The 27,336-nt window shown below is 50.2% G+C and overlaps 2 protein-coding genes across 2 annotated transcripts in view; one reads left to right on the top strand and one right to left on the bottom strand.

Moving 5' to 3' along the window:
• Positions 1-27,336, bottom strand: part of GGT1 (gamma-glutamyltransferase 1) — a 129,297-nt gene that overhangs the window by 36,681 nt on the left and 65,280 nt on the right. The gene's annotated exons all lie outside the window — the stretch shown is intronic.
• LRRC75B (leucine rich repeat containing 75B) lies at positions 5,540-26,855 on the top strand. Its single transcript, XM_050906962.1, has 4 exons — positions 5,540-5,797; positions 10,674-10,802; positions 13,993-14,105; positions 25,659-26,855. The coding sequence occupies exons 1-4, from the start codon at positions 5,540-5,542 to the stop codon at positions 26,179-26,181; spliced, it is 1,023 nt and encodes a 340-aa protein (XP_050762919.1). The 3' UTR covers positions 26,182-26,855.

The raw sequence follows: 27,336 nt of genomic DNA, 5'->3' as shown, positions 1-27,336 counted from the left end.
AGATATCCCATGCTGGAGGTGTGTGATGCACTTCCTGAGTGGGACAGGACAGGACAGGAAGGGTAAGGCCTTTGTGCAGAGCCTGGCTAGCCCCAGTGCTTCCAGAGCTGTGACAGGTGTCTCCGGTGGTGCTTTCAGAGCTGCTTGCGCTGCCTTTCTACCAGGCACTACAGCCACTGCAGCAGTTCAGTGCAAGACTGTGTGTCTGATACCTCACAGTATCTAGCTTCACAGTCCAGCTTAACTTAATCAAGATAAAATTCATCTAAATGAAATGGGTGCAGCATGCTCCCAGAATGGAGGCAACAGAAATCCTCCATGTGCCTCAGATACCTAATTAATTCATCATGAAAGTAGTGGAAGCTCAGAATTCTCCTGTGCTAGGAAGCCAAGTTAACGCCATGTGTCACTGGAACAGACTGGTGACCTTCCCTGTGCTTGCAGCAATGTTGTCCAATTTAACTGTGACCACAAGATCACAAGTTGTTAAGATTCTCTATGCAGGCAATATACAGGCCAACAAATCTGCTTTTATGAGCCCTGCTAGAACTTGATTAATTTGCCCAATAATGAGCAGACCAGTGTCCATAATTACTTAGCAGAACTCTTGTCATTTTTAAAACCCATCACTGCACAGATGCATGCCTCAGACCCAGACCACCACCAAGGGGCCACACGGGCTGCAAAGAGAGCCTCAGCTGCCAGAAGCAAAAGACTTAAGACCTAATTAATATTACATGGGCTATTGCTACCACTTCTCCATCAAGTGCAGAGTCTCAGCAGTGCCTGCCTGTCTGCATGCAGTTGCTACTGCCAGCACTGATGCTGCAGGAACTCCCTAAGACCACAGCCCAACTGATGCTGCATTCATCTTTTGTCTCGCCAACTCCATGTACTCTGCACAACCGTTAAGGGGATTTCTTCCCTGAAACTGCACTGTCATGGACAGGTGGACCTTCTCGAGGTCTGTGCTGCTTTGTTCAGTCAAGTCTTTACGGGTGTCTGAGCTATGAAGCTCCCCCCATACATTTCCCCTTGAACAGATAATGGCCAAACAGCAAATGTGTTTGCGCCCAGATATAACGGAATAAAACCTGTAGCCTGGACTAGCTCTTTCCATGTATCTCTCCAGGGCTACAGCTCCCTTCCCTGGAGGAGGCTTGGCTTTGAGGGATCTGCCAACAAGCTCAGAGCCACGAGAAATAACAACTTGGGAGCTCAGACAAGCTGGTTTGCAGGCAAACAAAAGCTGAAGCTGTGGAAGTGTGAGGGTGTCAATGCAGTGTCTGGCAGCACAGCCTCACCACCGCCTTAATCCTCTTTCCCTTCTTAAGCGCTAAATTAATCAATTACATTTCCAGCCCAGCAACAACAGTCAAAAATGTAACCTTCATCATATACAAGGCAAACATAATAAGGATTGTCATTTGAATCCAGCTTGACCAGCATACAAATCAGAACAGCCTCAGTGAGCATGCGGGTGTGTGAGGGCATGCGTGCGCGTGTGCCTGGTTCCTCCCAGGCAGGGGCAATTGGAATTGCAGTCACACTGTGAGCACCACGGGGTATTTCAAGGAAAAGGGCAGTGGCACAAGCTCTGGTTGCAGTGATCCAGCTCTGCAGCCTCTGCCGGGAGTGCTACGGCGCTGAGCACTACCCAAACAGGGCAGAGGCACATTATACAGTGCAAACTCAAGGCAACCCTCCAGTTGCGTCAGGAAGCCACAACCTTCCCAGCCACAGCACGTGAGCCTGATCTCCTAGCCTGGCACTGCATACGCCACAGACCCTATAGGGATGAGACGATACAAAAATGAGAGGCCTTGGCAACCTCTGACCATGGTTGCCAGGGTAAATTCGTAATGGGTGAGCAATTACTATCCCCTCTCCAGTCTACTGACAGGCAAACTGAGTCACGGGGGGCTAAGCATGCTGTGCGACGGCAAGAACAAGCCAGGAGCATTCAATGAAAGCATCAGCCCAAGGCTCAAAAGCAATCAAAAACGCAAAGTGAGTGCTAGGAGACAAACAGAGCAAAACCGCAAACCTCACTGTGCTATCAAGTAGCTCTAGGGTGCATCTGCATCCCCATGGCTGTTGTGCCAGTTTGCTAGAGGCTACAGTAGGTCTAGAGGAGGGGCAGGGAGCTAGCTAAGGATGATCTAAGGTCTGAAATTGCTTCTGTATGAGACCAAGAGTGGTCAGCCTGGGAAACAGAAACCTGAGAGGGGACATAGAGGTTTATCATTCGAGAGTGGCTTAGAGAAAATGAATACGGAATGACTGCCTGCTGCCTTTTCCAATATTTAAGCTGCAAAGCATCAAATGAAAACAGTAACAGATTCAGAACAAAGTAAATATTTCTTCACACAACACAGGTGAACAGTGGAACTCACTGCCATAAGATGCTGTGGGTGCCCAAAATTTGCTCAGGCTCAAAAAAAGCTTAGGAAAAACCTGTAAAGGACTATTAAATGCAGAGATCCCCACCTCAGGAAATTCCCGAACTACAGATGGCTGATGGTGAGGAGGGTATTCAGGAACACACCAACCTGCATCCCCCTGTTCTTATGCTCCTCGCTAGGCATCCTCTATTAACCACGGCTAATTCAGGATCCCAGGGGAAAGAGATCTGCGGTCTGACCCAGTACAGTCGCTCTTCTGTTACTGGCACTGACCTGAGCTCTCCTTACTTGCCCGAAAGGCCAGAAGCTGGGAACATTCCCATTACTGGACACTGGGATGACAACAAGGAGATGTGCTTACAGCACAGAATTTGAGTGAATAGCGAGAGGATCTCTGTTTGCTATCTATTTTTCCCATTTCTCAGGAGAGATTTTTGGTAAAACACTAACTCAGCCATGCTGCACCCAGCTAGTTGCAGTTGGCAGCACCATATACACCTGTGTTCAGGTTAGAAGCAAGTTAATATCCTTCTGAGAGGTGCTAATATATCCACTGGTATGGGGTGGAGGAATCCTCTTTCCAAGCCTCAAAACCACAGCTTGTGGTCGCTGTGACAGGCCCCATAGTTCCCACTGTCCTACCCAACAAGCTCATGAGCTGATCTATCTCCCTGTAGAGTTTTCAGGTGCTCTTGCCACCGCAGCAAAGAGGAAAGGGAAGGTGGGGACGCTCCTGTAGATTGGTATCCCCCAGGTCTTGCATCCTCACCTACTGGTTCAGTCTCTCCTAGGGCTGCATAGGACCAGAGGATGCAGTCTCTGACAGAGTCTACTCTTCCCAGGCAAACTCCTGTCTCCTCCCCCTATATGCAGCAAACCTTGTTGACCATCTTAGCTATAGAAATAAACCCACTCGCTGTCATGTGCCCTTTGAAAGCGCACACACAGATAGGGCAGGATTATCTCTTAGCCTACAAAGAGCTGCCAGCCAGCCATTCTCCTTCAGTAAAACCAAGCAGAGCATTGGTGTGTTTCTCATTAGCTCCTATTATTCATGCTATTGTAGTGTTTCCAGTTTTAAAGTACAAAGACAAGAGACAGCTGAACTGCTCCCGCAACTGTTTGTTTGTTAAGAGGATTTGATCTGTGGCGGGATATTTTCAAGTCACACGCAGGGGAGAAGGTATCCTGGTAACAGTGCCATCCTCTGATCCGCTTGCTTGCCCTGGTTCTCGCAACGCCTCGGAACAATGCACACAGTCGCATCCCCGCCTAAGTGTAAAATGCAGATTATGCTTCCTTCTCCTGACTCTTGGAGATAAAGTGTGAGACAATTCAGCCATACAAAGCCATTCTGCTATTAAAGTGATCCTTTGGTTACAAACCCTGCTATTGCTGCTTCTCCTTTCAGCAGCACTCACAGAACAGAGCAGGCAGAAGCACAGACCTAAGGCAGCCTGTCCAGTTGCCAGACAGCAGGGAAAGGCCACCGCGCAACCCTCCATTGACACCTTTACCCATCACTCCAGCCAGGCAGTTTTTGTCCTTCCCTTTGCTCCCAGTGGCACTCCTGCAGCCATAACGCTGCACCCATACAAGTGATTTTCTCTTGACTCAGCCTCTCTCAAAGCTCTCTGACCAGATCCTGAAGTCCTTACTCAGCATCTACTCCCTCCAAATGGGATTAGCCTGAGTCAGGCTCAGCAATATCTCAGGATCTGTCGATGCTAATTTCTCCCTTGCAGGTGCTTAGCTAGAGCAGGGAGGGGAAAAACAGGGAGATGGACAGTCAGGGCTTTTATCTGATCGAACACTGAGTAAAACTCTGAGAAGGGCCGTCAGAATTTGGCCTATCGTGGTTAGAGACCCATGTAAACACTGTGACAGAACTGATGCATTGGCCAGGCTGCTTTAGAGTCCAGCCCCATTTTGTCCCTGTCTCTTCAAGCCAGACTCAGGTCAGCCGTAGAATATTTGAAGGAGGCTGCAATGATGCAGAGCACCCACATCTCCATCCCCATTCACGGCTCTTCGGAATACCGAGAAGGAAAATGAACCTTGCTGGCTCTGTACAGCAAAGAGCCATCCCCATTCCCCCAAAGTGAGGACCCAATGGCCACAAGAACACATTCTTCTGCAGATGTTCGGATGATACTTGTCTAATGGATGCACAAGGCAGTGGGAACCCCAGGTTGTTCGTATAGCTGTGTGCCCTCACATTACAGCTACCAGACACTCCTGCTCTGTGTGCAGGACTTGCGGTCCATCGTGGGCACCTGGGCTCAGTGTGGGGATAGTCCTGAACAGAAGTGAAGCCCATGGCTCCAGCTCCAGAAATTGGAAGGTCAGGCTGAGCCACTGGTTATACTGGGAGCATGACTCAGCTGCCTGCAAAATCTCAGTGGCTGGAGATGGGATCTAGGCTTTGTTTTTTACCATCCTGCTGGATGGCAGTAATTTTGTCTGAGGAAAAGCATGTGCTAAACTTGCTGTGCACTCCTGGGGGAGAGAGGAATGTATACGAGGAAAACACTTCTACCCACAGCAGGTAAGGAACGGTGCCAGCATCGTACTATCAGTTGCAGAAGATGGGTGGTGGGCAAAATTCCTGCCACTTTCTACATTCGTAAAAACACCTCCTCTGGGTTCAACAGCAGACTGATAGAAAACACAGCCCACAGAAGCAGTCCCAGCCAGATGGCGTGTTTTGAACCACTGTTAATCTTGACAACCTTTTGCAGTGTTCAAAGAGTTTGCCCAGGAAAAAAAGCTCCCAAAATGCCTGGATGCAAGGAGCGGTCCCGGCAGCATCCGCTTCTCTCTTTGTCTTCTCCACCAAGCATCTCCGGGCAGAACAAACCCGGGAGGAGGAGGCGCCTCCGGGAGAAGAGGCAGCGGGGGCTGCCCAGCCGCTGGGGAGGCGGGTGCTGGGGCAGGGACCCGAGCAAATAAAATACCCCTGGGGCGTTGCTCCTCCGGGAGCGCCGGGAACCACCAGCCGGGGAGCAGGAGAAACCGGGGCGGAGCCGGCCGGCGGGGCGGCGCGGCCCGGACCCCCCGCCTCCCCCGGCCCAGAGCCCGGTGCCCGCCCGGTCCGAAGCGCGGCGCGGCGGCATCGCGGCCGGAGTGCGGCCATGGGCTCTCGGCTGAGCCGGCAGAGCAGCCTGGAGGAGGAGAGCACCGAGGAGCCCTGCGCCGGCAGGCTGGAGGGCGGCCGGGGCGACTTCCACCTCTCCTCCCTGCTCCGCCACCCGCAGAAGCTGCCCGGGGTGCTGCGGAAAGCCTCGCCGGCGCCCTACGTGCGGCGGGTGGGGTGGCTGCGGGAGATCCAGGCCACCATCCGGGAGCACAAGCGGGAGCACGCCGTGCACATCCTCAGGCTGCTTAGGAAGGTAAATGCTGCGGGCGAGTCGGGCCCCGGGGCCGCCACCGCCGGGGCAGCGCGGGCAGGATCGGAGCGGCGGGCAGGGCAGGCAACAAAGGGCTGTGCGCGGCGCGCTCCGTGCCGGCCGGGCCGGGGTCTGCGGTGCCCCCTCAGCCGGCGGTGTGGGGCAGGGAGCCGGCGTTTACAAGCCCCCCTCCTCGGCGGCGCGGGTTTGCAGCCCCCCTCGGCGGTGCGGGCCGCGCTCTTTGTGCTGCCTTTCGCCGCTCCGTGCGCCGGCGGTGCGGGAGCCGCCTCGCTCGGTCCCCGCCGCGGCAGGCAGAAGCGGCTGCGGGAGGCGACACCCGCCCTGGCTCCCTGCCACCTCCCCGTGTCCCCGCCCGGGCGAGAGGCACCTGGCCGGGCTGCGTGGGGGCAGAGAGAGAGGGGCTGGGAGGAGGGCTGTGCTGCACGCAGAAGGGGTGTCCAAGCCTTAGCTGTCCCCATCCACACCCCTCCATGCCAATCCCTGGGTGTGCTCAGGATCGATGCCCCCCAAAGAAAAGCCACTGCCATCCCGCTGCCACCACATCCCATTACGCCCACCCAGCCAGGCTGGCCAAGATCTGTCTTTGGGAGAACCCAAAGTGGTTTTGGAGAGGACCTCTGGGACCACCTAGGCTGAGAGGAGAAGTAAAGAGGTCAGTGTATCAGTGAGAGCTTGCTTCTGTCTGCCGCCATTCTGGAACAGAAAAGCCAGTGTGCAGACAGCATGGTGCCAAACTGATGCTGAGGACAGAGCCCTGCTGCTGGAACAGAGCCATCTCCTCCATCACTCAGTGCTACCATCACTTTCCAGGCAAACTCAGCTCCCCCAAACTGCAGGCAACTCTGCAATCAGTAGCACAGCAGACAAATCCTCCCTCTGATTTGGACATAAAACACCATCAGTTCTTAGCTTATCACGTTGCTTCATTAGATAATGACCTACTTCATCTTGGGAACATACTGAGTTTCTCACCATAGTGGCAAGTAACCTTTGGGTGCAAGTACGTTGGAGCACGGACTGGCTTGTACAGCCATACTACCAGCTGCAGGGAGCTGCATTAACAGCCCTGTCTCTGCTCTGAACATCCTGGGTTTTACAACACATCCAACAGTGGTGGTCAATGCCCCGGACTACCAGCAAGTTGCACACTCATGAGCAAGAATTTACAGGACCAAAAATTACATCTCTACTTTTCCTGTCCACTGCCTTAGTGTTCACATGAGGATTGTTAGCAGCACCACAAACACTCTTCTTGCCATGCGTGTAGACAGATAAACCTTCAGCAGAAAGCCTGTATATGTGCACCAGTATGGCAGACAAGGGTTGAATAAGATTTCAAAGGCAGTTTTGGAGAGGCACTATTACAAGAAGCTTGTGAAGAAAAAGAGGCAACCACTCACTTCATGAACGTAGCGATGTAACACGAACAGACTTTTGTAGGGTATGCCAGAGGCCAGAACTACAGAATGCCATTTTCTGTAGTGCTCGGCACCTCTCCTTGAGACTGAAGCACTGAAATCGTCCACAGACCTTGGAGGTCTCCAGAAGGTCCATCTGTGAACAGCCAGGGTTTGAATGCTAAGTCACGGGGCCATCTGGAATGGAGGGTTGTTTCTAAGCCCTCCTTTCAATGCAGCCTGCCAGCTCCTTTCAGGATCAGGTAAACACTCAGCTTCCCCACATTTGTGCTGAGAATTACCATGTCCTGAACACTTACATTTTGTCCACTGCCTTTCCAGTTCCCCTTGTTATTCCTTGTCCCCATCTCTGCCTGTCCATGTCGAAACAGTGACCCTCTGTTCATCTGCTCATGACAGAGCAGTGGGACATGCATCCTGTAGTCACAACACAGCCTTCCTCTGCCAAGTAAGATGGGAACCCATCCAACACCACACCAAAGCCTCTGGTTCGTTTTGTGCTCAGAGATTTCAGAGACAGAGGGCTACACCACTAATATGTACCACACCCTTCAGCAACTAAACACAACTGTCAGCCAGTCAGGGGTCACGTAATCAGAACCAGTCCTCCTCACATGTGGAATGTCAGCTTCAAAGAGTACTATGATCAGCCTTTTTTCTTTTACAAGTTCCTCTCACTCCTCAACTAAATTCAGCCCTTAGCTTGGTCCCCAGCATGTCCTTCCTTACACAGACTGGCTTACCTTGGCAGTAGCACGCTCTCAGGAATCACAGATTAATGTGTCCCAGGTGAAGGTCTGTTTGTTACCTGTAAAAAGAGAGATACCTTGTTCACTCTAGTGGACAGTGAGAATATTTAACACTATACCTCATCACTGTGCCTTGGGCCAGGGTGCAAACACCCCAGAGAAGGCAGAGCAATGGTGGGACCGGAATCACAGCCTCCTCAAGTGAGCAGACATGCTCAGCCAGACCAGAGGACATGGGCTCCCAGTGCGTGCCTCCTGCTGCAAGGCAGCATGCTGCTCCCAGCAGACACAGACCTTGTCTAGCCCTGCAGATGTACCGCGCAGGATGTAATTGTATCTGCCACTGTTGTGTGACCTGTGGTCTGCAGACTCCAAAGGGCTGTGGACTGCTCCTAGGATGTCGAGAGGGTGAAATAAAGTAAAGCAAGCAAGCCAAGCAGAAGCAGATCCACTAACAGAGATGCAAGATCCCAGCATTTTAGAAGACTGCACAGAAAGCAAACCACAGGTGTACACTCATGTACACTTGCTTTGTACAGGAACACTTGGACAGCTCCATTGCACATCTTACCAGTCGCAGAAATACTCACCTGAAGAGACAGACCAGCTTTCCTGCTGGTCTAAGTGAGCAACGCTCAGCTGAAGCCAGGGGAGACATTAGACTTACACCAGCAAAAAGTCTGGTACAATCCGATTTCCCTGTGCCGAGACAATGGCCAAGTGTCATTTTTAAGATAACAGCACTAAGCCAACTGAACTGGCAAGACTTATAATATTCTGCTGTCTGCAGCCATCCTTTAGGTGGTACAAAATTTTCCAAGAAATGGGGGGGGGGGGGGGGGGGGGAATAAGTAAGATGAACCAGAAAATGCCCCTGGGCTAAGAATTTATGGACTATCAATGTGAAGTGAATATTTACAGCTATATCATTTATAAAACCCTCGCAGGCAGGATTTATAATGGGAATGCAGATTCATCTTAATGGTATAGCTCCAATTGGGGGAGTTTAATTACTGCTCTGACATGCACTGCTGCATGCCCAGCCATGCCATCCTCTTGGCAGCTTTCTTCATCTGTGCACATTACACTTGGCGTAGGAGGCTCCATTTCCCTGAAGCCGTATGGTTAAGGGAGACGTTGACATGATGCCTTGGTACACTCCTGGCTCGCATCCAGCTGTGTCTGTGGCTAGCTGTCCTTCAGGACTGATCCACAGCTTGGGTTCCTTGGTTGCTTATGGGTATCATCTGTGTACACACAGTGATGGGGCTGTAAAGCATTTGATTTATTCTCCCTTCCTCCACCAGATCCGTAGCCAGGGTCTCTTTGGTATTGTGCTCTCTGCTCGATCCAAGCATATCCAGAGCAGGAGAGAGTAGATACAGGACTGGCTTTGATTGCTGCTTAGGGTTAAGATCCCACACCTCTGCCAGCTATGGCTCCATCCCTACTGGTGATGTATGTGTGTACACCCAGCTTTTTTTTCCTCTCTCTGTTTTTTTTTTGTTTGGTGTTTTTTTTTTTTTTTTTTGAGCTCTCAGTGCATCTTTCACTGGGTGGTGCCTGAAGCACACATTCAGTGGAGCAGCACGAACATATGGGGCACCCATTTGCTTATTCATTTCTCCTGGCAGCAGCATACAGAACGGGCATAGGACTTGTTTCCTCCCCTCAGCTGAGCCCTCCTTGTCAACTGAATCAAACCCAGCCCTATCCCTATTAGGGAGCTTTTTTCTTCTACATTTCTACTCCTGGGGTATTTTTTTCTGTCCTCAGGGTATTTTCATGTGAGTATGTGATCTCTCTTTCCCAGATGCTTCCCCCCCCGCCCCCCCCCCCCCAGCTCTGTGGTACCTCCTGATTGTAATAACTGTGTCATCTATTAGATCTTCGCTTTCCTCTTAGCAAGAAACAGCTTGGTTCTTTGCAGTGTCACCCATCTGGCCCCTGGGAAGGCTTTTTGTTCCCAAGGATGCTGAGGTTTCTTCCAACATGTCCAAAGATGCCCCATACCCAGGTCCATGCAAGTAAGTTGCATGGACCACAGATGTTCCCCTAGCTCACGCTGTGGAAGATGGGAAGAGGACTCCGCACGACTGTTGTGTAAAGCTACCTATAAATTTACCATTACAACCAAAAGACAATACTGCCAGTGCTTAGCGCTTACTGAGAAATTCAAAGCACAGCTAAACTCACACTGATGGGCAGGACTTTTGCTCAGCCAGCCACCACCAGGGTGTATGGCAGTATCTAAATACCTGAGAAAGGTTTGATTCTTCCAGAAAAGCTGAGACTGGAGAAGCAGGTTTAGAGCCAGCCTTCCTGCTCGGCTTCTTCAGCAGATTCACACATAGAGGCTGACAAAACTGTGAGTTTCTCTGGAGCTAATTCTCTCTGGGCTCCAGCCAGCCTGGAAATTATATCGCTCTCACCTGCCTGTGGTAGGTGGAAATAAGGTGGTCAGTCCCTAGGCTGACTAGCTCAATTTAACACTGCATCTCATTCAGCTCGCTGGCTGTCCACATCCTCCATCACAGTAATGCTGGGTCAGACACAGCTGCTTCACCTTTGTTGGAGAGTTTCCAGTAATGAGGAACCAGCTGGCATCTTATCAGATTTACTTTCTGGTTTCAAAACACATTGTGGTTATAGCTCCAAGGAAGCCCATGTATCTGACTGTTTTTCTTGTAGGACCTGGGACTGGAAGGAACGTTCCTCAATGAAGTGCTCTACAAAAATGCGACTTTCCTCAACTTGGTGGATCCCATCTCCCATGACTTGCTGATGAGCCTTGCTAGAGATCTGCAGTGTCCCAAAAAGGTGAACCCTTCCCTCAGCTCCATGAATACTTTGCGGCATAGCACTGATGCAAAGAGAGCCCTAATGGGGTGGCTGGTGCTGGGCCGTGCTCTGCAATCCTTCAGAATCAGCCAGTGTATGCCCTTGGAGTGGTAGCATATTGATTGTTGTGCATGTTTCTGTAGAAATCAGTTAAAACTACCTCAGAACATGAATGCAACTGAAGGAGGGGGCGGTTATGTGGACAGAAATCAGGAATTTACTTTTTGTGCCAATAGTAAACTTGATGACAGGGTACAGACCAGATGAAAATATATGGGGCAGATGCTAGTGCCATATTCACTGGTATGCCCCAGAGGTTCAAAGCAGCTAGCTTATGGGGGGCTTACAGGGCTGCAGAGGGGAACAGAGATCTCTGCCCAGGCTGGTGCCTCTGCAGGAGGAGAACCACCTCTCTCTTCCCAGGCCCTTTGCCATATGTAACTACCCTAACCTAGCATTACATCCCTCCTATAACCTCCCAGATCTCTGAGTAAAGAACAGTGCTGTAGAAATATATTGCAACTCAGAGTTCAAGAAGCAAATGTGTTACGTGCACAGTATCCCAGCACTTTCCTTCAGAGAATGAGGAGAGCAGAGACAAAGAAAGGCAAGGCTGAGTGCAGACAAACATCACAGATACCACAGTGCCACTGCAACACCAGCATCTACTTCTATTACCCTTTACCACCACAAACCCTTGGATTTGCAATACATCCATTTGCTCATCAGGCTTGGCAAGTGTCATGTTTGCTTTATAAGGAGAGCAATAGCGTGAATTTCTTTATTCAAAGAGAGATATTAAGTACACACAGCTCAACGCAAACAGTGGTGCCCTACATTGAATGCTTGGTGTAGATCAGTGGCATTTCTAACCTTGTTCTGCCATCTCCTGAGGCTCTCTGATAACAATTAACCAGTCAGGTCTCAATAGACAAACTACATTTAGCCAAAGTTTAATCATTATCATTGGGCTGCAGTGCAGCCTGAAAAAAAATAATCTTCTTTTCAAGTGTAATTTTTGTGCAAATTTTATAAGCATCTAAAAAGGAAGGGGGTGGGTTGCAGCAGTAGTACCTCTTAACCATACTTCACTTGACCTCATCTCCAGCTGTTCTACCAGACCATCTCCAAACTCATGCTGTGCAGTGCCCTTCAGGGAGGCAGTGTGAGGGGACATAACCCTGCTCCAGTACCCAGGTGCCTAGCAGATAACACACTACAATTTTTATATACCTGCATATACCCCCCCCATTTTCATGTCTTATAGATACACATGCGTATCTGCACTGACACACGTACCATTATATAGATAAGATTTTTCCCATTCCTAAGGAAGGTGTTGAGCACCTGAGCTGCCCCTCAAAGCCAACAGGAGTTTAATTAAGGGGTTGGAGAGACTCAGTACCCTACAGCACCAGCACCCTTCCCAGCACAAACATCGGCAGACCACATCCCCTCTCCAACCCTGGCTGAGCATCTGGTGAGTATAACTGCATTACAGGCAAGCAGGCTGAGTGCAGTTCCCAGTCTGTCAATGGAAATTAAATCAGTGAGGACATGGGAAGGAACAGGAGGGTAATTCTCAGTTGTGAGCCAACAAACACTTGCAGAGCATTGTGCCAGCTTCTGTGCTGACGCCTGGTGTGCACGTGCACCCACTTGGAAAGGTTTGCTCTTGTAGGTGACAGCAGGGTGCCAGTTGCAGCCTTGCCAGCGCAGTAGTAGTCTAGAACAAGGCACCTAACCCAAGGGCATGGGCCAGTCCCTGTGGGATTCCTAGGGGAGCTGGGACAGGGATCAGGAGGAGCTCAGCTGAGCACTGAGGTTGGGATCCCTCTCCACTTGGCACAGCAGAATGGCCACATGCTGGCAGCGCATCCCTGGGGAGTTCAGCTGATTCAGTGACTGCTTAGGAAAGTCACAGTGCAGCTGTTGGCCCACAGTACAGCACTTTAACCGCTTGCAATAAAGAATAAATTAGCATATTCCCTGACAGCTTTACTATGTGTTTACCTATCAAATCCCTAAATGCACATGTTGCACCACAGCTGGAGGGCTGAGGAATGGGAACGCAGGTGTCTGTCAGCATTTGGAAAATATGATAGAGGGGGCAGAAATCCCAGCCTTCAGCAGCTGCCATTTGCCATTCTGCTTCACCAGAGGAAGAGAGGTGCTGCTCAAAGTCATGGCAATAGAGAACACATGCAAAAATAAACCCAGGAAGGTAGCAACCATCTTGGTGCCATCTTTTCCTGATGAGTTACTGCAGGGGCTGGAGGGAACTGCTGGCATTGGGAAGCTCGCAAACTCAAACCTCCAAGAGCAGAATGGAGTGCAAGAAAGTAAGATGGAGTATGGGGAACTTGCTGGTTCCCTGTCCCGGCATCTCCCAGCTGGAGCACGGGAGGGAACAGAGTCAGGATGCTGCTGCAGGAGGAGCAGGGATGTCCCAGGGCACATCTCTCCCAGCAAGCAGCACATCAGGGATGGGGCAAGGGTGCTGACTGCTGAACTTTACACATCAGGTAACAGATAGTCAGGCCAAAGACAGTATGCAGTTAGAGTTTGGGAAGCATGGCAACAAGGTAATTGATAGAAATTTAGCATAGTCCTGTAACACAGTAGGTTGGCAGCTCGCCTGCACAGCTGGGGACAGGTGCTGCTGAGGATACAGCAGTGAGGAGCTCAGACACCCATGCTTTTTTGAAAGTGGAGATCTTTTGAAGAAAAGGGTGTAGGGGGTCTCTGTACAGAGCCCTTCTCGCATTGTCAGGCACCCCTGCCTTCCTGGGTGTTCCCTGGCCTGGAGCCAGGCGTCCTGCCACAGCTCTAGAAAATAACCCCCTCTTCTGAGCTCCACTTGCTCCTGAGTAGGGTGTGAAATTGTAGCCCCATTCTGGGCAGGAACATGCTGGCTGGGCTGGGGTCCTTCCTGGCAGTGCAGAGCTCCTACTCCACCCCAGGAGGAGATGGCATGTGGCACAGGCATCTCGGGCCTTCTCACCATTCCTCTTTCATCCTCTCTTCCTCTACTCTTCATCTCCTCCCTTATTTACATGCCCCTGGCTCCACTACCACCTCTGTTCCTTTCCCATCTTCCTCTGTCCTCCCCCCTGCCTCGTGTTCTGCTGTGGTGCAGGCAGAGTCTAAGCTGTCCCTTTGCTTTCAGGAATATGACCCCTGGAAATCCTCAGACAGGATCTGCAGGCAGCTGATTTACCACCTAACCCCCCACTCGAAATGGCACCGGCACGGCATGCCCCGGAGGAAGTCCCAAGTGTGGTAAGCAGCCTGGCAGGGACAGTGTGGATGGGCACAGAGGGGGGTCTGCCAGGAAGAGCTGTGCTGCAGCCAAGCACCATCCCAGTCTGCCACTACTGCCCTTCTCAGAGAAAGGCAGGGCTGAAAACCTGCATGGCAGCCGCTGCTCAGTCTCTTAGAAAACCTCAGCCAAACAGCACAGGATCAGTACCAACACCCCTCTCCTTGATCTGGTTTGCTATTTACTCCTTTTTATGTAGTCTTACAGTTCATCAACCTCTCCCAACTGCATTGAAATCAATCCCACTGATTGCACAGCGCAGACAGCCCTCCCGGCAGGACCTGCAGGGTGTTTGGCCCTAGGAGCATGGCCAAAGCTGGCAGCCTTGCAGATACACACACCCATGTGCCGAGCTGAGCTGGCCCCCAGCTCTGCATCCCACTTTGTCCTTGTCTATCCCAGTACAACTTCCCTGCCTGTGGGGAAGGTCTCCCATTACGAGGCACTACCACAAGCTGTTCACCTCATTCAGTAGGAACCACTTTGGGGTGGCTGGCAGAGAGGTGACTGTCCTTACTTACCTCGCACTTCTCTGCCAGGACCAGGAGAGGGACCTGAGATGGTGCAGCGCCTCACGCACAGGGAACCCAATTCAAAGCACATTGGCCACTGACAGCTACCGGATGGCAGCTGCTTTCCACTACTACAAACATATTCAGACACCCACGCTTGTTCTCTCCTTGACACTCACTGGCTTTTCTAACCAGATAAGAGCAATCCCTACTTCTTTTAAATCCACCGCTTCTCTCCTCATTTTCTTTGAGCAAAGCCTGTTCCTGTGACACAGATCACCACTGCTGAAGACAAGTCACAGAGAAGTGACTAAGAAAAGAGCTCATGTCAGCCCCATTAGCTTCACAGGAATAAATGCAGGATTGGATAAAAAGAAATGCAAAATTGGCAGCACTGAGAATGGCCTTGGGCTTTTCTGAGAGTTTCAGAGTCTTTGATGCATGTGCCAGCAACTTAAAATCCCCCATGGGAATTGACATTTCCATCGTACCTTTCGTTCTGACTAAGAGGCAGATCCCCAGTGTATCTTAAGGAATAAAATCCCTAATACCATGATTTCCAGGCCATCTGCCTCTCATACCTGTAGCCCCACTTTGCCACTGAGTCTGAGCACTGTGAGTTTCAATGCTCTCATCCTCAGCTCATCACAGGGCAGGACTGCTAGTGCCAGTTTGCAGGTGGGAACCACAGCACAGAACAAGACCGAGGGACCAGAGCTGAGCAAGTCATTTTCCAGACCCCCTCAGTCAGATGACATTTTCCCTATGGGATCCTGCAGAGCACTGGAGATGCAGGATATAGAGAGCAGGTCTGACCTCATCCCTGTCCTCTCCCAAGAGAGAGGCTTAAAGATAAGAAGTGCCGGAGACAGAGCTCTATAGAGGGTGGCTGTCTCCATTCCTTTCCAAGCTCCCTTTTGCTGAAACCCAGCCTCATTCTGGTTTTCCAAGTGAAAAAATCCCTCCCTGCCATTACTTAACTCAACCCTCTCCCCCCACACTCCTGTTTGCCGGCAGAACAAACCTCTTCTCCAGTTGAACTCCAGACTGGAGAGTCAAACTGGAGGTGTTCCCTCTGATTGCACAGCCTGGGGAGAGCAGAGGACTGTCTGCTGCACACTCATCACTTACTAACAACATAGAGAGCAGGTCTGTGGCCAGAGGAAGAGCTCTGGGCCCCGTGAGCCCAAATCCCACACAGAGGGGTCAGGCCCCAAGTATTGGCCAGGTACAGAGCATCTGTGAGCACAAGCAGGGAGAGGGCAGCAAGACAATGTGCGATGGAGGGAAATATAGGTCTAAAATGGGCGGCCCTGCCTGGCAGCCAGGCCCAGCTGCAAGGTGTTACATAAGGCACAAAGTAATTTTGATTAAATATTAAACAGCAGAGCTTCCTCTTTTAAGACTGGAGAGGAGCTGGTTTGCAGTTTGCAGCAAAAGGCGCCTGCAGAGTTGGCATCCGAGGCCACTGCAAGAAAATGGATGTTGCCAGTATAGCAGGAAGGCAAGAAATAGCTGCTTCATTTGGAGATAGCAGCACCCAATTTTGTCCAGCCAGGCTGTTTTTACCTGATCTGAATTCTCCACTTCCCTCTCTCTGCTAGTGGGAGTATCTTACTATAATCTCTGTCTCTGAACCTGTGCCCTTGGCTTGTACCCTTCCTGCCTTCAAGGTCCCATAAAAAGCATGGGTGTAGCAGCAATAGTTTGAAGGCACTTCTAAAATCTAGTGGGGATTTGGGACACCAGGGAGGAATCAGTGTATGGAGACCACATTCAGGAACTGAATTCTCCTCCTGCTTTTGCAGTCTCCTGGGCTTTGGCTTCTGGCTTTCACAGAGCTGATGCAGGACCCCCTTGTTCTCTTCTGAAATGCGATTTCCGCTTTCTGGCAGCATGTCAGATGGGTCCAGGAGATAATTAACAAGCCCAGCCATACAGAGAGCTTAGAGCGTCTGCCAGGTTTTAATTACATTTGGGCTGTTACGGAGATGCGATATGGGAGATGGAAAGGACCTGAAATACTGGAGCTGGATCACACATCAGGTGTTGCTCCCCACTGCCAAATAGCAAACCAGTGGGTCAGAAACAAACTAACTGTAGTTATGTCCCCCTTTACTCTCAGTGGGACCCAAAACATCCAGCAAGTACAAACCTGAGCCACCCATGACCTGATAAAGCAGAAAGGATAAGATACATTTCTTCAAGCACTCCTGTTTCGATACACAGCAATGCCAAAACAGCTGTAACTGTAAAGTCTATTAAGAACCAATCATACTTCCACCAAGCAGGAATAGTCGTATGCTATTCATGCTATAGAGTCCACCCAGATACTAAATATTCACAAATAGATTAAGTTAGCAAAGCATCAAACATGAGAGCCTGCAGAGACGCAGATACGTTCCTCTAGACCTCCTTAACCACAAACCTGCTCCCCACTAAAGTCAGAGGTCCCACCTGCTTCCACTACCACCTTAAACACTGATGTATTCAACCCAGGGCTGTGACTGCAGCAAAGATGCAGTGTGCCTTGCACAGGACACAGTGGGCTGCTGTTTATCCTGTTTAGCCATTCCTCTAAAGACAGGAGTGACTGTAATATGGCACCTGGCCCTGAGTCTGGGAGAGAAGTCAGGCCACATGCTGTTATCAGCTGAATGCCCCAGGCCAGAAGCAGAGTCCATATAGAAATGTGGAAGGAGAAAGCTTATTGCAGCACAGTGGACTCAATGCAACAGCAGCTGATGCAAGTAGGAGAGATCCAGCCCAGGCTGTGTCTGGTTTCTCTACTTGATTAAACTGTCAAAGGTGATGCTGGGAGGCAGTTTGGCCTCTGCATCCATGTGAGTGGGTTCTTGACAGTGGCTGTCTGCCTTGTACAACAAAGGGTTAGCAGTGTGCCAGCTGTGCAGTCACCCAGAGACACTTTCAGCTGCCCAGGTGATGCTCAGACAGGTTTGCCACACTGAAAGCAAGGGGTTCAATTTTCCTTTCCTGCAAAATCCTATCTCAGGTCTGCAGCTTCCAGTCAACAGCCTGCACGCCACCTTGCAGCTGACCCTGCTTGGGTTGGCTGCCCAACCAAACAGGGAAGTCGAGCTCTTGGGGGATTTACTGGGGGTTTTAAAATTGAAAACTAAAAAGCTGGAGGGTAAGATTTCCACAACAGAGACCAGCATGATTTTACTGCACAATTGTCAGTCCTTTATATCCTAACGGGAATTCAGTTTTAGCACCATTTTACAGTTGTATAAATCACTCACACTTAATGAGCAGAATACATTCTTGAGTGTTGTATAACTCCAGCTTTGCTTTCTCATTAAATTGACGTTTACAGTATAAAGAGTAATGGATTAAGAAATGCTCCTCTCTGCAGACATAGGCTTTTTAGGCTATCAACACCACTTCTGTGGTATTTTGACAGATGCAGAATTTTTGGATGTTATTAATTCTTGTTTTCAGAAGTCTTGAGGCTTCCTTAATTCAGCATTGCAGAAGAACTACATGTTCTAGTACAAGTACCACCACCTGCATCCCTGAATCCAGGGGGTGTATTACTTTTTGAGGGCAAAGCCACACTGGACTGCAATTCAGAGTGGAGAGACAGAAGGGTACCAGGTGAAGGCAGCCTTTGTCTGGAGAGCTGGATCACAGCCTCGAATTGCAATCAAGAAGCTGTGGATTACAACTGAGCTGTCTTGGCAAAGCCATGTTAAGGAACCGTATGTATCTTCCACTTGCATCATCCCCAGAGCTGGCTATTTCAGTGTAACTGCTTGCTTTCTTGAGTGCAAAGGACCAAACCTGAATCCACAAAACATGCAGGCAGTAAACACAGAATGATCTTGACAAGCAGGGTGTTCCTGGCTCAGAAAAAAACCCAGATTTTTCACACAGTAACTGGTTATGGAAGAGCAAAGGCAGTTGTGTGCATGGAGTTAATAACTCCCAAACTGCATGCATTTGGGCTTTCCTTTTCACAAGTCTCACCACGGTTTTACTTTGCTCATCTGAGTGAATTTCATCTCGGCTAATCCAAAGCTGGGTGGAGAATAGAGTATCCCTTCTGGGCTCATTGCTCTGTTTCTCAGTTGTTGATGTGCTTTGCTCAGACATTGCGGCATTAGATGCACTTTTAAAAAGCAATGAAAGCACTGCTGTCTAGAAGACTGCAAGGAAACAGCTCTAAAGGGCTTTGGATTTTTTTTTTTTTTTCCTTGAAAACATCACTCAGGGCTGCAGATGACAGCTCTGGCAGATTAGATCCTAGCCTTCACATGGCATGAGGTGAATATTAACTACAACTTCATGTCACCCTTATGCAACAGGGTAAATAGGCACCATCATTCCTGCTTTAGAGATAGGAAGCCAAGTTAGAGAATACCGGTCAGTTAACTAAAGCCACATGGTAATAGTCATATGGGAGTATAGGAACTGCCCCACACAATGTTTTCAAGAAGCTGCTGTTCACAGAGACGTCAGCTGGACAGACATGAACTGGTGAATAAATTGTGGAGAGAGGCAGGAACTGTCCCCTCCCTTCATCTTACAGTGCAGAGAGACCCAAATGCTACCCATGATCAGGGTTCCCAGCAGCATCAAGAGGCAGGTACATCTGCAAAGGCTGTTGGAGATGGTAGAAAGGCTAATCCAGCAGCTTGACACTGCCCTATCACAGGTCAGAAGAAAAAGTCCAAGACTGACAGGCAGGAGAAGCAGGACACTTTGACAGAGATAGACAATGAGTGAAATAATGGAGGCTGGGTGGCAGATGGTAGTTAAAAGGAATCAGCAGAGACCTTGTGCCTTCATGACTCTTACACAGTTGAAGGTCTGACAAGGACATAGGCTGATATGTGACATTCACAGTGAGGAGGTAGCATTATTCCCTGTTTTGCTAGGATAGAGCTAAATAATGTGGGGAAACAACCAGAGGTCTTGGATGGATCAAGTGGCAGCACGAGGAAGGCCAAGGGTTCACAGCTCTCTTGAACACACCTTGAAGGACAGAGTGAAGATGACAGCAGAGTCAGGAGGAGGACAGGCACTCAGCTGCATCATCACCTATAGATATCCATGTCCCACCCCAGTGGCAGAGGGAGGATGGTAGGAGAAGGGCTACCTTTGTGCCCCCTTCTCTCCACAGCGAGGGATCTCCTCACAGTTGATCAAAAGAGCTTGGGTGCAAGGAGGAAGATGTGACTAAGGGACTTCTCATTGAAGTGGCCTGTTTGTCCACGCCTCCATCTTTACAGAGGTGCTGGGTCCAGCCTCAGAACACCTCGGGCTGGGTTAGTCTAGGTCAGTGCTTTTGAGGCTTCTCTTTTCTTTTTTATGTCTCACTATAAGCAGCTAAAGCAAGCCCTGCACAGCAGCACCCTGTGCTGCAAGGAAGCAAAGCAAGCAGATTATGCTAAGCAGGTGATCAAAAAGCCTTGAGTCCATCCCCTAAATCACTGCTCAAAGCAGAGAAGCCACCCAAACATGCTTGTCACTAGGTTCTATGCAAGGCAGAGCAGCCAAGAGATACCTGACTCATGGCTAATTAGCCACTACTGGCAGTACCTGTTAATGAAGGAGGGGATGCACAGTGATGGCAGTCTCTGGCATCAGGAAAATTTTACATTTGGAGGCAAATTAAGCGTAAAAATAAGAGGGAGAGGGGGAGAAAGCTGGTAATTCCCCAGAGAGACAGGCAAGGAGTAGTGAGCATCCCTCATTACTGAAATCCTATCTGACTCTTACTGTCTCCTCCCAGCCTCTCTCCATAGCACAGAGACAAGGAAATGAGGCTGGGACTCCAGGAACCTGAACATTCTTGGGCTGAACAAGCTCCTCCAAACCCCACAAAGCTAACAAGAGGTCAAGCACCACTGTGGCTGCTGCAAGTCCCACCAGAGCAACAATCAGGAGCCATTACACCCCTTCCCTGCAGCCACCAAAGAATTAGCTGATGAGCAAGAAGTTGAAGGGATTCAGTGCTAATAAAATAGTGTGCTGAGCCCTCAGCTTCATGGACTTAAAGAAGCACCTGGAAGAGGGCCTAAGGGTTAGGCCCCTTGGGACAGGTCCTGGAGACAAACAACTATCAATTAATTTCAGGTCTCCTAATTGTTTCATCTCAACCCAGCTCTGAAATTGCTTATGTTAGCCAAGTTCCCAGGAGGCAGGAACAGTGACTGAGCCTTATGTGGGGAGAGGAAGATTTTTATCCCAGAAAAAAGCCAAGAGAGGCACGAGATGGTTTCAGCCTTTTCCTGGCCCACATTTCTGATTGAGAGATAGAAAGCCGCCTTGTGACACCTGCAGGTCCCTCAGACCCCTACGGTGTCTGGACTGGTCCTGCGTGGATCTCACATGGCCAGGCTCATGGTGCAGCCTGGGGACTGCTGGCTAATGCCCGCTGAAGCGTAGAGCTGGCACCTAGGGAAGGCATAAGCGGGAGAAAGGACAGATCCCAAGGAAGGAGTTGGGAACGATGCAAGGAACAACTTGTTTCACATGAGAAACAAGGAGATGCACCTAGAAGAGCTCTCATCCCTCAGGAGGGCTGGACTAGGGTTGCAAGCAGGGCGCTGATCCCTTATACACGGAGGGCGGGCAGGCACCATTCCTTACTGGATGCTGCATCTAGGTCCAGGCAGGCAGTGCAGGGACAGGCTGCTGATTGCCCTTGCTTCTTGCTCAAAGTTTCACAGAATTTCTCACTTGCAGCCATTTCTCCAGCATCTGAGGGAGTGGGGGTTTGTTTCCTCTCTAAGCTTGCTGCAGATAATACAAACACCGGCTGCTTCCCTGCATCCAGGGTCCAGGTCCTTGTTAGCTGCAAATCCCCGTAATTATAAATCTCCACACAGCACCAGTTGTGGTAGCATTAGGTTAATCCAGCCTCCAGTGCTTTGCAGTCCTCTGCCCACAAGTCCCATGGGCATCAAGAGCCACGTCGCTAAGTAGCTGTTTTGTCTCACACAAAGAAAAAAGCTTCTGCAGCTGAAGCAATCTTTAAGCCTATTTTACTTGCAGAAATTAGGGGATAATAGATGACCCATTTCCCTGGAAATAAACCTGGCATTTTCTCAGCTGCTGCACAAGTGTCTGAGAGCTTGGTGTCCTGTGTATCGTGCCCCAACCCCACCCCCCACCCTGAGAAACAGAGCTTAAGAGAGCTCCAAAAAAAATACCAAGCGTCAGATAATTCAGAGTAAAGCATCTACCCATGTCTCCCTGTCCCTTTTCTGACAGGAGATATATTTACCTCTAAAGCAATAGAGGAGAAGGAGTAGGCAGCTATTCCGTGCCCTGCCCCAGAGATGGTATTTAGCTGCCCCTCTTGGAGCTGCACAGAAACACCAAGGAGGCGAGGAGGAGAGCTGCCAGGGTTCACAGCATGCGTGGGGCATCGGATCTCATGCTTCAGCACTTACCAGAGAGCCGAGGGCCTGGCTGCAGCATTAGGGGCTATGTCCACCAGGGCGAGGCTTCTACAGACACATCCCTACAAGAGGCATTTTTATAGGCAAGAGAACAAGTTAAACACAAGAGGAGCCCACAGTGCTGAGACAAGAGGCCCAGAGTCACCCTGGCAGGTACAGCAATGAGGGCAAAAGGAAGCAGCAAAAACACAGGAAAGGAAAGAAAAACAAGCCAGCAAAGGAGGGAGGGCTCTGGCACAGGACAGGAGGCAGGAGGGTTTAAGCACATTCAGCCAGGAGCAGTCCAGTCTGGAGAATCAATTACGGGAAGATAATTTGTCTGCTTGATTAAAGCCTCCTTGGGGTATTGGCTTGTTGCTGGGGAGAGCAGCAGAAGGTACCTGCTCTGGTCAGAACACAATCCATGACTTATTACTGCAGTCCCTGCATAGCAGTAAACAGGAGGGGAGGCTTAAGGGGCAGAGACAGACAAGCACATTGCTTTTGTCCTTCTGACATTTCCCCTCACTTATCACTGTCTGCACTCAGAGCCAAGTCACTCAAAAGGGGACCCCAAGAGCCATTCAAACTTGCCCTCTGTTAAGAAAGCTGCTGTTGCAGACGCAGCAGGAAAAACGGCACCTGAATGCTGAGGCCCGGCAGAGGGAGCGGTGCTGGCTCAGACATGCCCTCCAGTGGTCCCCACTCCAGCCTGGTTCCCATCCCCATACCATACTGGGAGCACTAAGGCTTATTCCTTGTAGCTTTACAATAGGAAGGTCAGAGGAGGTTTTGCGCTGACTCAGACAAGGCTTGGGGCCGGGGCGGGGGGTGTCCCTATGTTTATATCTCCTTTCTGTGCCTCCTCCCCCAGATCTGCCATGGGTTGACAGCACCAGGGAAGAGAATTTCCAGGAGCCACAGGCTGCGTTTGCACAAAACAGGCACTGAAGTCATTACAGGCTTGCTTCTACGCTTGTTTATCCTGTAGTCCCCCACACCCCCAACAAAGTCTTACTCTAAACCAATACAGGCCAGAGAAGGCTTCCGTCTCATCTCTCGTACCAGCCCCTACTGGATATAGGGGACTCTTTCCCCTATGCAGTCAGGTTTACCCTCAAGATTCATTTCTCCCTGCTTAATCTGACCAATATGAATGCACACCTCCACTGTGCATTTGATGCTTGGTTTTGCTAGAACAACAAGTAGTCCATATCAAACACCCAGACAAAACATCCAGCACAGCTAAAGGGATAACATTGTGCCAGGGAAGACCTGAGACTCTTCCAGCTTTGAGGCCAGTCCCTAATAGATTTTGTACAAGTTGAACCCTCTTTTGTGGTAGATTGTGCTACACCACTGCCAGTAGTTGGTGACAAACTATACAAAAAAAAGCACACATTGTTTTTCCAGGAGAGCTGAAGAAATACAGCTCCCAGGCAGCCTGGGCTGATATCAAGCATCCCTTGGATTAGCAGGAAAATGGAGGCTAGCCCAGAGCCATCCAGACTGCAGCATGCACAGTTCACAACTCCTACTGCTATTGCAGCAGCTAAGAGTGCTGCACCGCTGCTACAACCAATGTGGTTGATTAATTCTTCACAATCCTGTCTCTGGGGCCCTGATATTGGAGAGAGATCAAGTACCATCTTCAAGCTAAGGCCCTTTGGAGAACTCACTTGTGTGCTTTCAGACCAATTATAATCCACCAGTACATCAGTCTCTGCTGTTTGACAGTACAGACAAGTGCTGCTCCCCTTGCCCCTCCCGCAATCCACTGAGGAGTAGTCTGGGTCATGTAAAGTATAAACATTTAGTAAGTAATACATAAGGCCATTTTAAACCTTTATGTCTGATGATAAGTTATTCCATACCATTATTACCTCTCTACCATGACAGCTCATTAGCTCAAATGCTTGCCTGCAGATACAGCCTCAGCCTTGCACAGTGAATTCCCATGGGAAGCACAAGGACACACAGAGGTAGCTTGAACAAAGCGCTGCTAAACCCAGAGCAGGAATGTGTGGGCTTGAGAATTGACAGGGCAGGCCACGAGGTCTTTCCACCTCATGCTCCTACAAGGAAGCACAGCTACAGGTTTGCCAGTGTTGAATGTGTCCATGAAGGGCTGTTGCCTGCACTGATGCACATTTATTCACTTGTGTTATCACATGCTTATAGGTGATTATTAAGGACTGAAATCTCCAGGATGCCACGAACTGCATATGTAAAGCAAAGCTATAGAGGCAGCATCACATCCTCTCCACAACTACAGAGGGGCCTGGCAACACTAAGGCTCGTAGGGACATTCTCACCTGCCACAGGAGCTCCTGCGGTGCTGCAGCCTCCTCCGAGGAAATTGCACGTCCCCATGCACCCATTGCTCTCAGGGACTGGCTGTGCCACAGGTGTGCAGGACACTACAGAGAGCCAGATAGGAAGAGTGGGGACCTTCAAATTGGTGGTTAATTCTTAACCCACCCTGCTCCTCCCAAGCTCAACAAGGCACTTACACACCCACTGAGCACATGATTAATGACACTAGTGGGGGTCCTACTAGGGCTCCCATATCCTTAAAGCTAGATGTGTCTGAAAGGACAGCAAGACTAATATAACTTACACTAAGGGATTAGGTTCTCCTATATTACACCAACACAGATTTCTACTCAATCTTGCAACGCATCCCCACCAGCTCCTATAGCCCCACAGCTCCCACTTCTCACACCACTCTCACAAACCCACAGTCCATCATAAAACTCCACATCCCACTCCCTTTGCATACCCAACAGCCCCATAGCACAGCTTTGCCTGCTGTACAGCTTTGCCTACCTCCTCCTCACTCCACTTGCTAAGCAGACAGCAAAAGAAATAGCTGAAACCATCTCTCTACATTTCTTTTAGCACCCTTATGCCCTCCCCGCCTCCTCACAGCTGCAGCAGATCCCAGATGATCTGCTGACCACAGAGACCCAAATAGGCAGCCACTGGTGCTGCTTACTGACTAAGTGCTGCTTGGGAAGGCTTTTAAAGGGACATGCAGTAAATCCACTCCTGGAGTGCAGGTTGCCTATAGTTTTCCTGATAAAATATCCATTTCTCAGCCTTTTAATACTGCTCTCCTCTGCAGTAGCCCTGCAGCACAGTCTGTTTGCAACAGACCTTAGCATTCACCTGGAGAGGTGGCACACAAACAGCCCACACATGGTGCAAACCAGTGCACTTGGAAAGTTTGCTTGCCTTGGTTATTTTTGCTTTCTATGCATGAGCATCTGTACATGCACATACAGACAAACCCTTTGAAATGTGCTAGTGGAAGACACTTTAGCTTCCTATGTTTAGCCAGTTCTGGCAAAGTTTATGCGTAAGTGCTGAGAATACACAGGAAAGCCCCAGGACACAGTCTGTCCTGAGGCATGGTGCAAACCTTGTGCTTGTTTCCCCAATAAGCTCCATTAACCCTTTGCTTAACGTTCTAGCCCATGTTCTTAATGAGTTCTCCCCTGTCCCAAGTGCTCTCTCACTTGGGTGAGAGATGGATGAGAGTGGTCCCCTTAATTATCTCTCTCTCTCCCCCCCTTTCCATCATTAGCCTGAAGACCAGCCTGCAGAAGAAGGTGAGCCAGGACTCCATGGATTTGTCAGGGATCCCCCTGACCATGCGGGATGTCCATCGCATGGCCTACTACCTGCAGAACAATGGGGACCACCTCACCTCTGTGGACCTGAGCTTCACCGAGCTGAATGATGACATGGTGCGCCTGCTGCTGCCCTTCCTCTGGGCACTACCCAAGCTCACTCACCTTTCCCTCAATGGCAACCGACTGACGCGGGCAACCATGAAGGAGCTGACTGACACCATGAAGGACATGAACAAGTTCCCTTGCCTGGCCTGGGTTGACCTCGGCAACAACGTGGACGTCTCCTCCATGCCGCAGCCATTGCTTGTGGGCCTGCGCAAGCGCCTCAGCCAGCAGACCACACTGCCTACCATCTATGAGGCGCTTGACTGCGACTCGGAGATCTCCACCGGGCATGAGGGCAGCCAGCCAGAGGACGAAGCAGCAGGAAGTACCCCGCCACGTGCTTTTTCTCAGCAAGGCTGCGAGAGGTGACTGGACAACAGGCTGGCACTGGCACACTGAAGCTGCCCCAAGGAGAAGTCTTGAGTACAAACATCAAGCAGAGGGCCAGCTTTACCGGCTTCCTTTGGCTCTTTTCTCTCGCCTTCCCTGACATCTCCCCCCCCACTTGCTGTGAGACAAAAGCCTGTCGTCCCCCCACAGCGTGCTCCGCTCCCTCCCCTCACTGCCAAACCCATCGCCCACGTTCCAGAGAGGAACCAGTGACTTACAGTGAACCTGGTCCCCAGGCAGGGTCTCACTGGAAGACGGGAAAAGACCTGTCGGAGTCAAGAATATCCTCCAGCAGCCATTGGGTTGAGGGAAAGGGATGGGGGGGGAACCTAAAACAGAAACAGGCTTGTAGTTTACTTCCTTTCTTCCTTTTCCTATGCACCTTGGAAACCTTGGGACCTGCAGCCTTGAGTGTGAAAGGAGGTACCCCAAGAGCCTAGCTGCTGTGGAGCTTAGTTGAAGGGCTCAGAGGCCAGAGCTGGAGCCCGGCAGTGTGTCTCCCTCTTGTGTCTGGCTCCTTTTGTTTTGTTTTTTTCCTATTGTGTGTTTTGTATTAATGTCTGAACAAAGGGACTTGGTCAGAGACCATTGGATCGCATAGGCTGGGGCGGACACATGGCTTGGAACTGCAGCATCAGGATATTTGCTGTGTGACCGGGGTGAGAGGGAGGGGAAGGAGGTATGTGTTGGTGGGAGCATGGGGGATGGGATGAGTTGGGATGGGATGGGATGGGATGGGAGGAGGGGGGAGGAGAGGGAAGGGGAACAGTCTTGTGGATAAGCAGGATTGGTTTCAAAAACTGTGCTTTTGTACTAAAATTACAAGTTTCAAGTGAAATTGAGGAAAAGCAGACAGCTAAGCGTATAACTGGCACTAGAGGAGCAAGCAGTGAATGTGCCAGAGGTGGGCACTTCCCAAACTAAAGCGCAAAGCTTTGGCTCCTCATGGCATATTGCATACCTTGTAATACAGACATGACGTGAGCAGCTGCATCGCCATTTCCAATGCTGTCCAAAAACCAAACCACTGATGCAATATTTCTAGTGTTTTCCACATTGCTCATGCTCTATGTAAAAATAATAAACAGTTCTCTTGGACATGAGCGTGAAGCACTACAGAGTCTGAGTGTCTGG

The sequence above is a fragment of the Gymnogyps californianus genome, chromosome 16 (genome assembly GCF_018139145.2).
Source record: "Gymnogyps californianus isolate 813 chromosome 16, ASM1813914v2, whole genome shotgun sequence".
In the NCBI taxonomy this organism is placed as follows: domain Eukaryota; kingdom Metazoa; phylum Chordata; class Aves; order Accipitriformes; family Cathartidae; genus Gymnogyps; species Gymnogyps californianus.
This window is presented reverse-complemented; position numbering and strand designations above follow the sequence as displayed.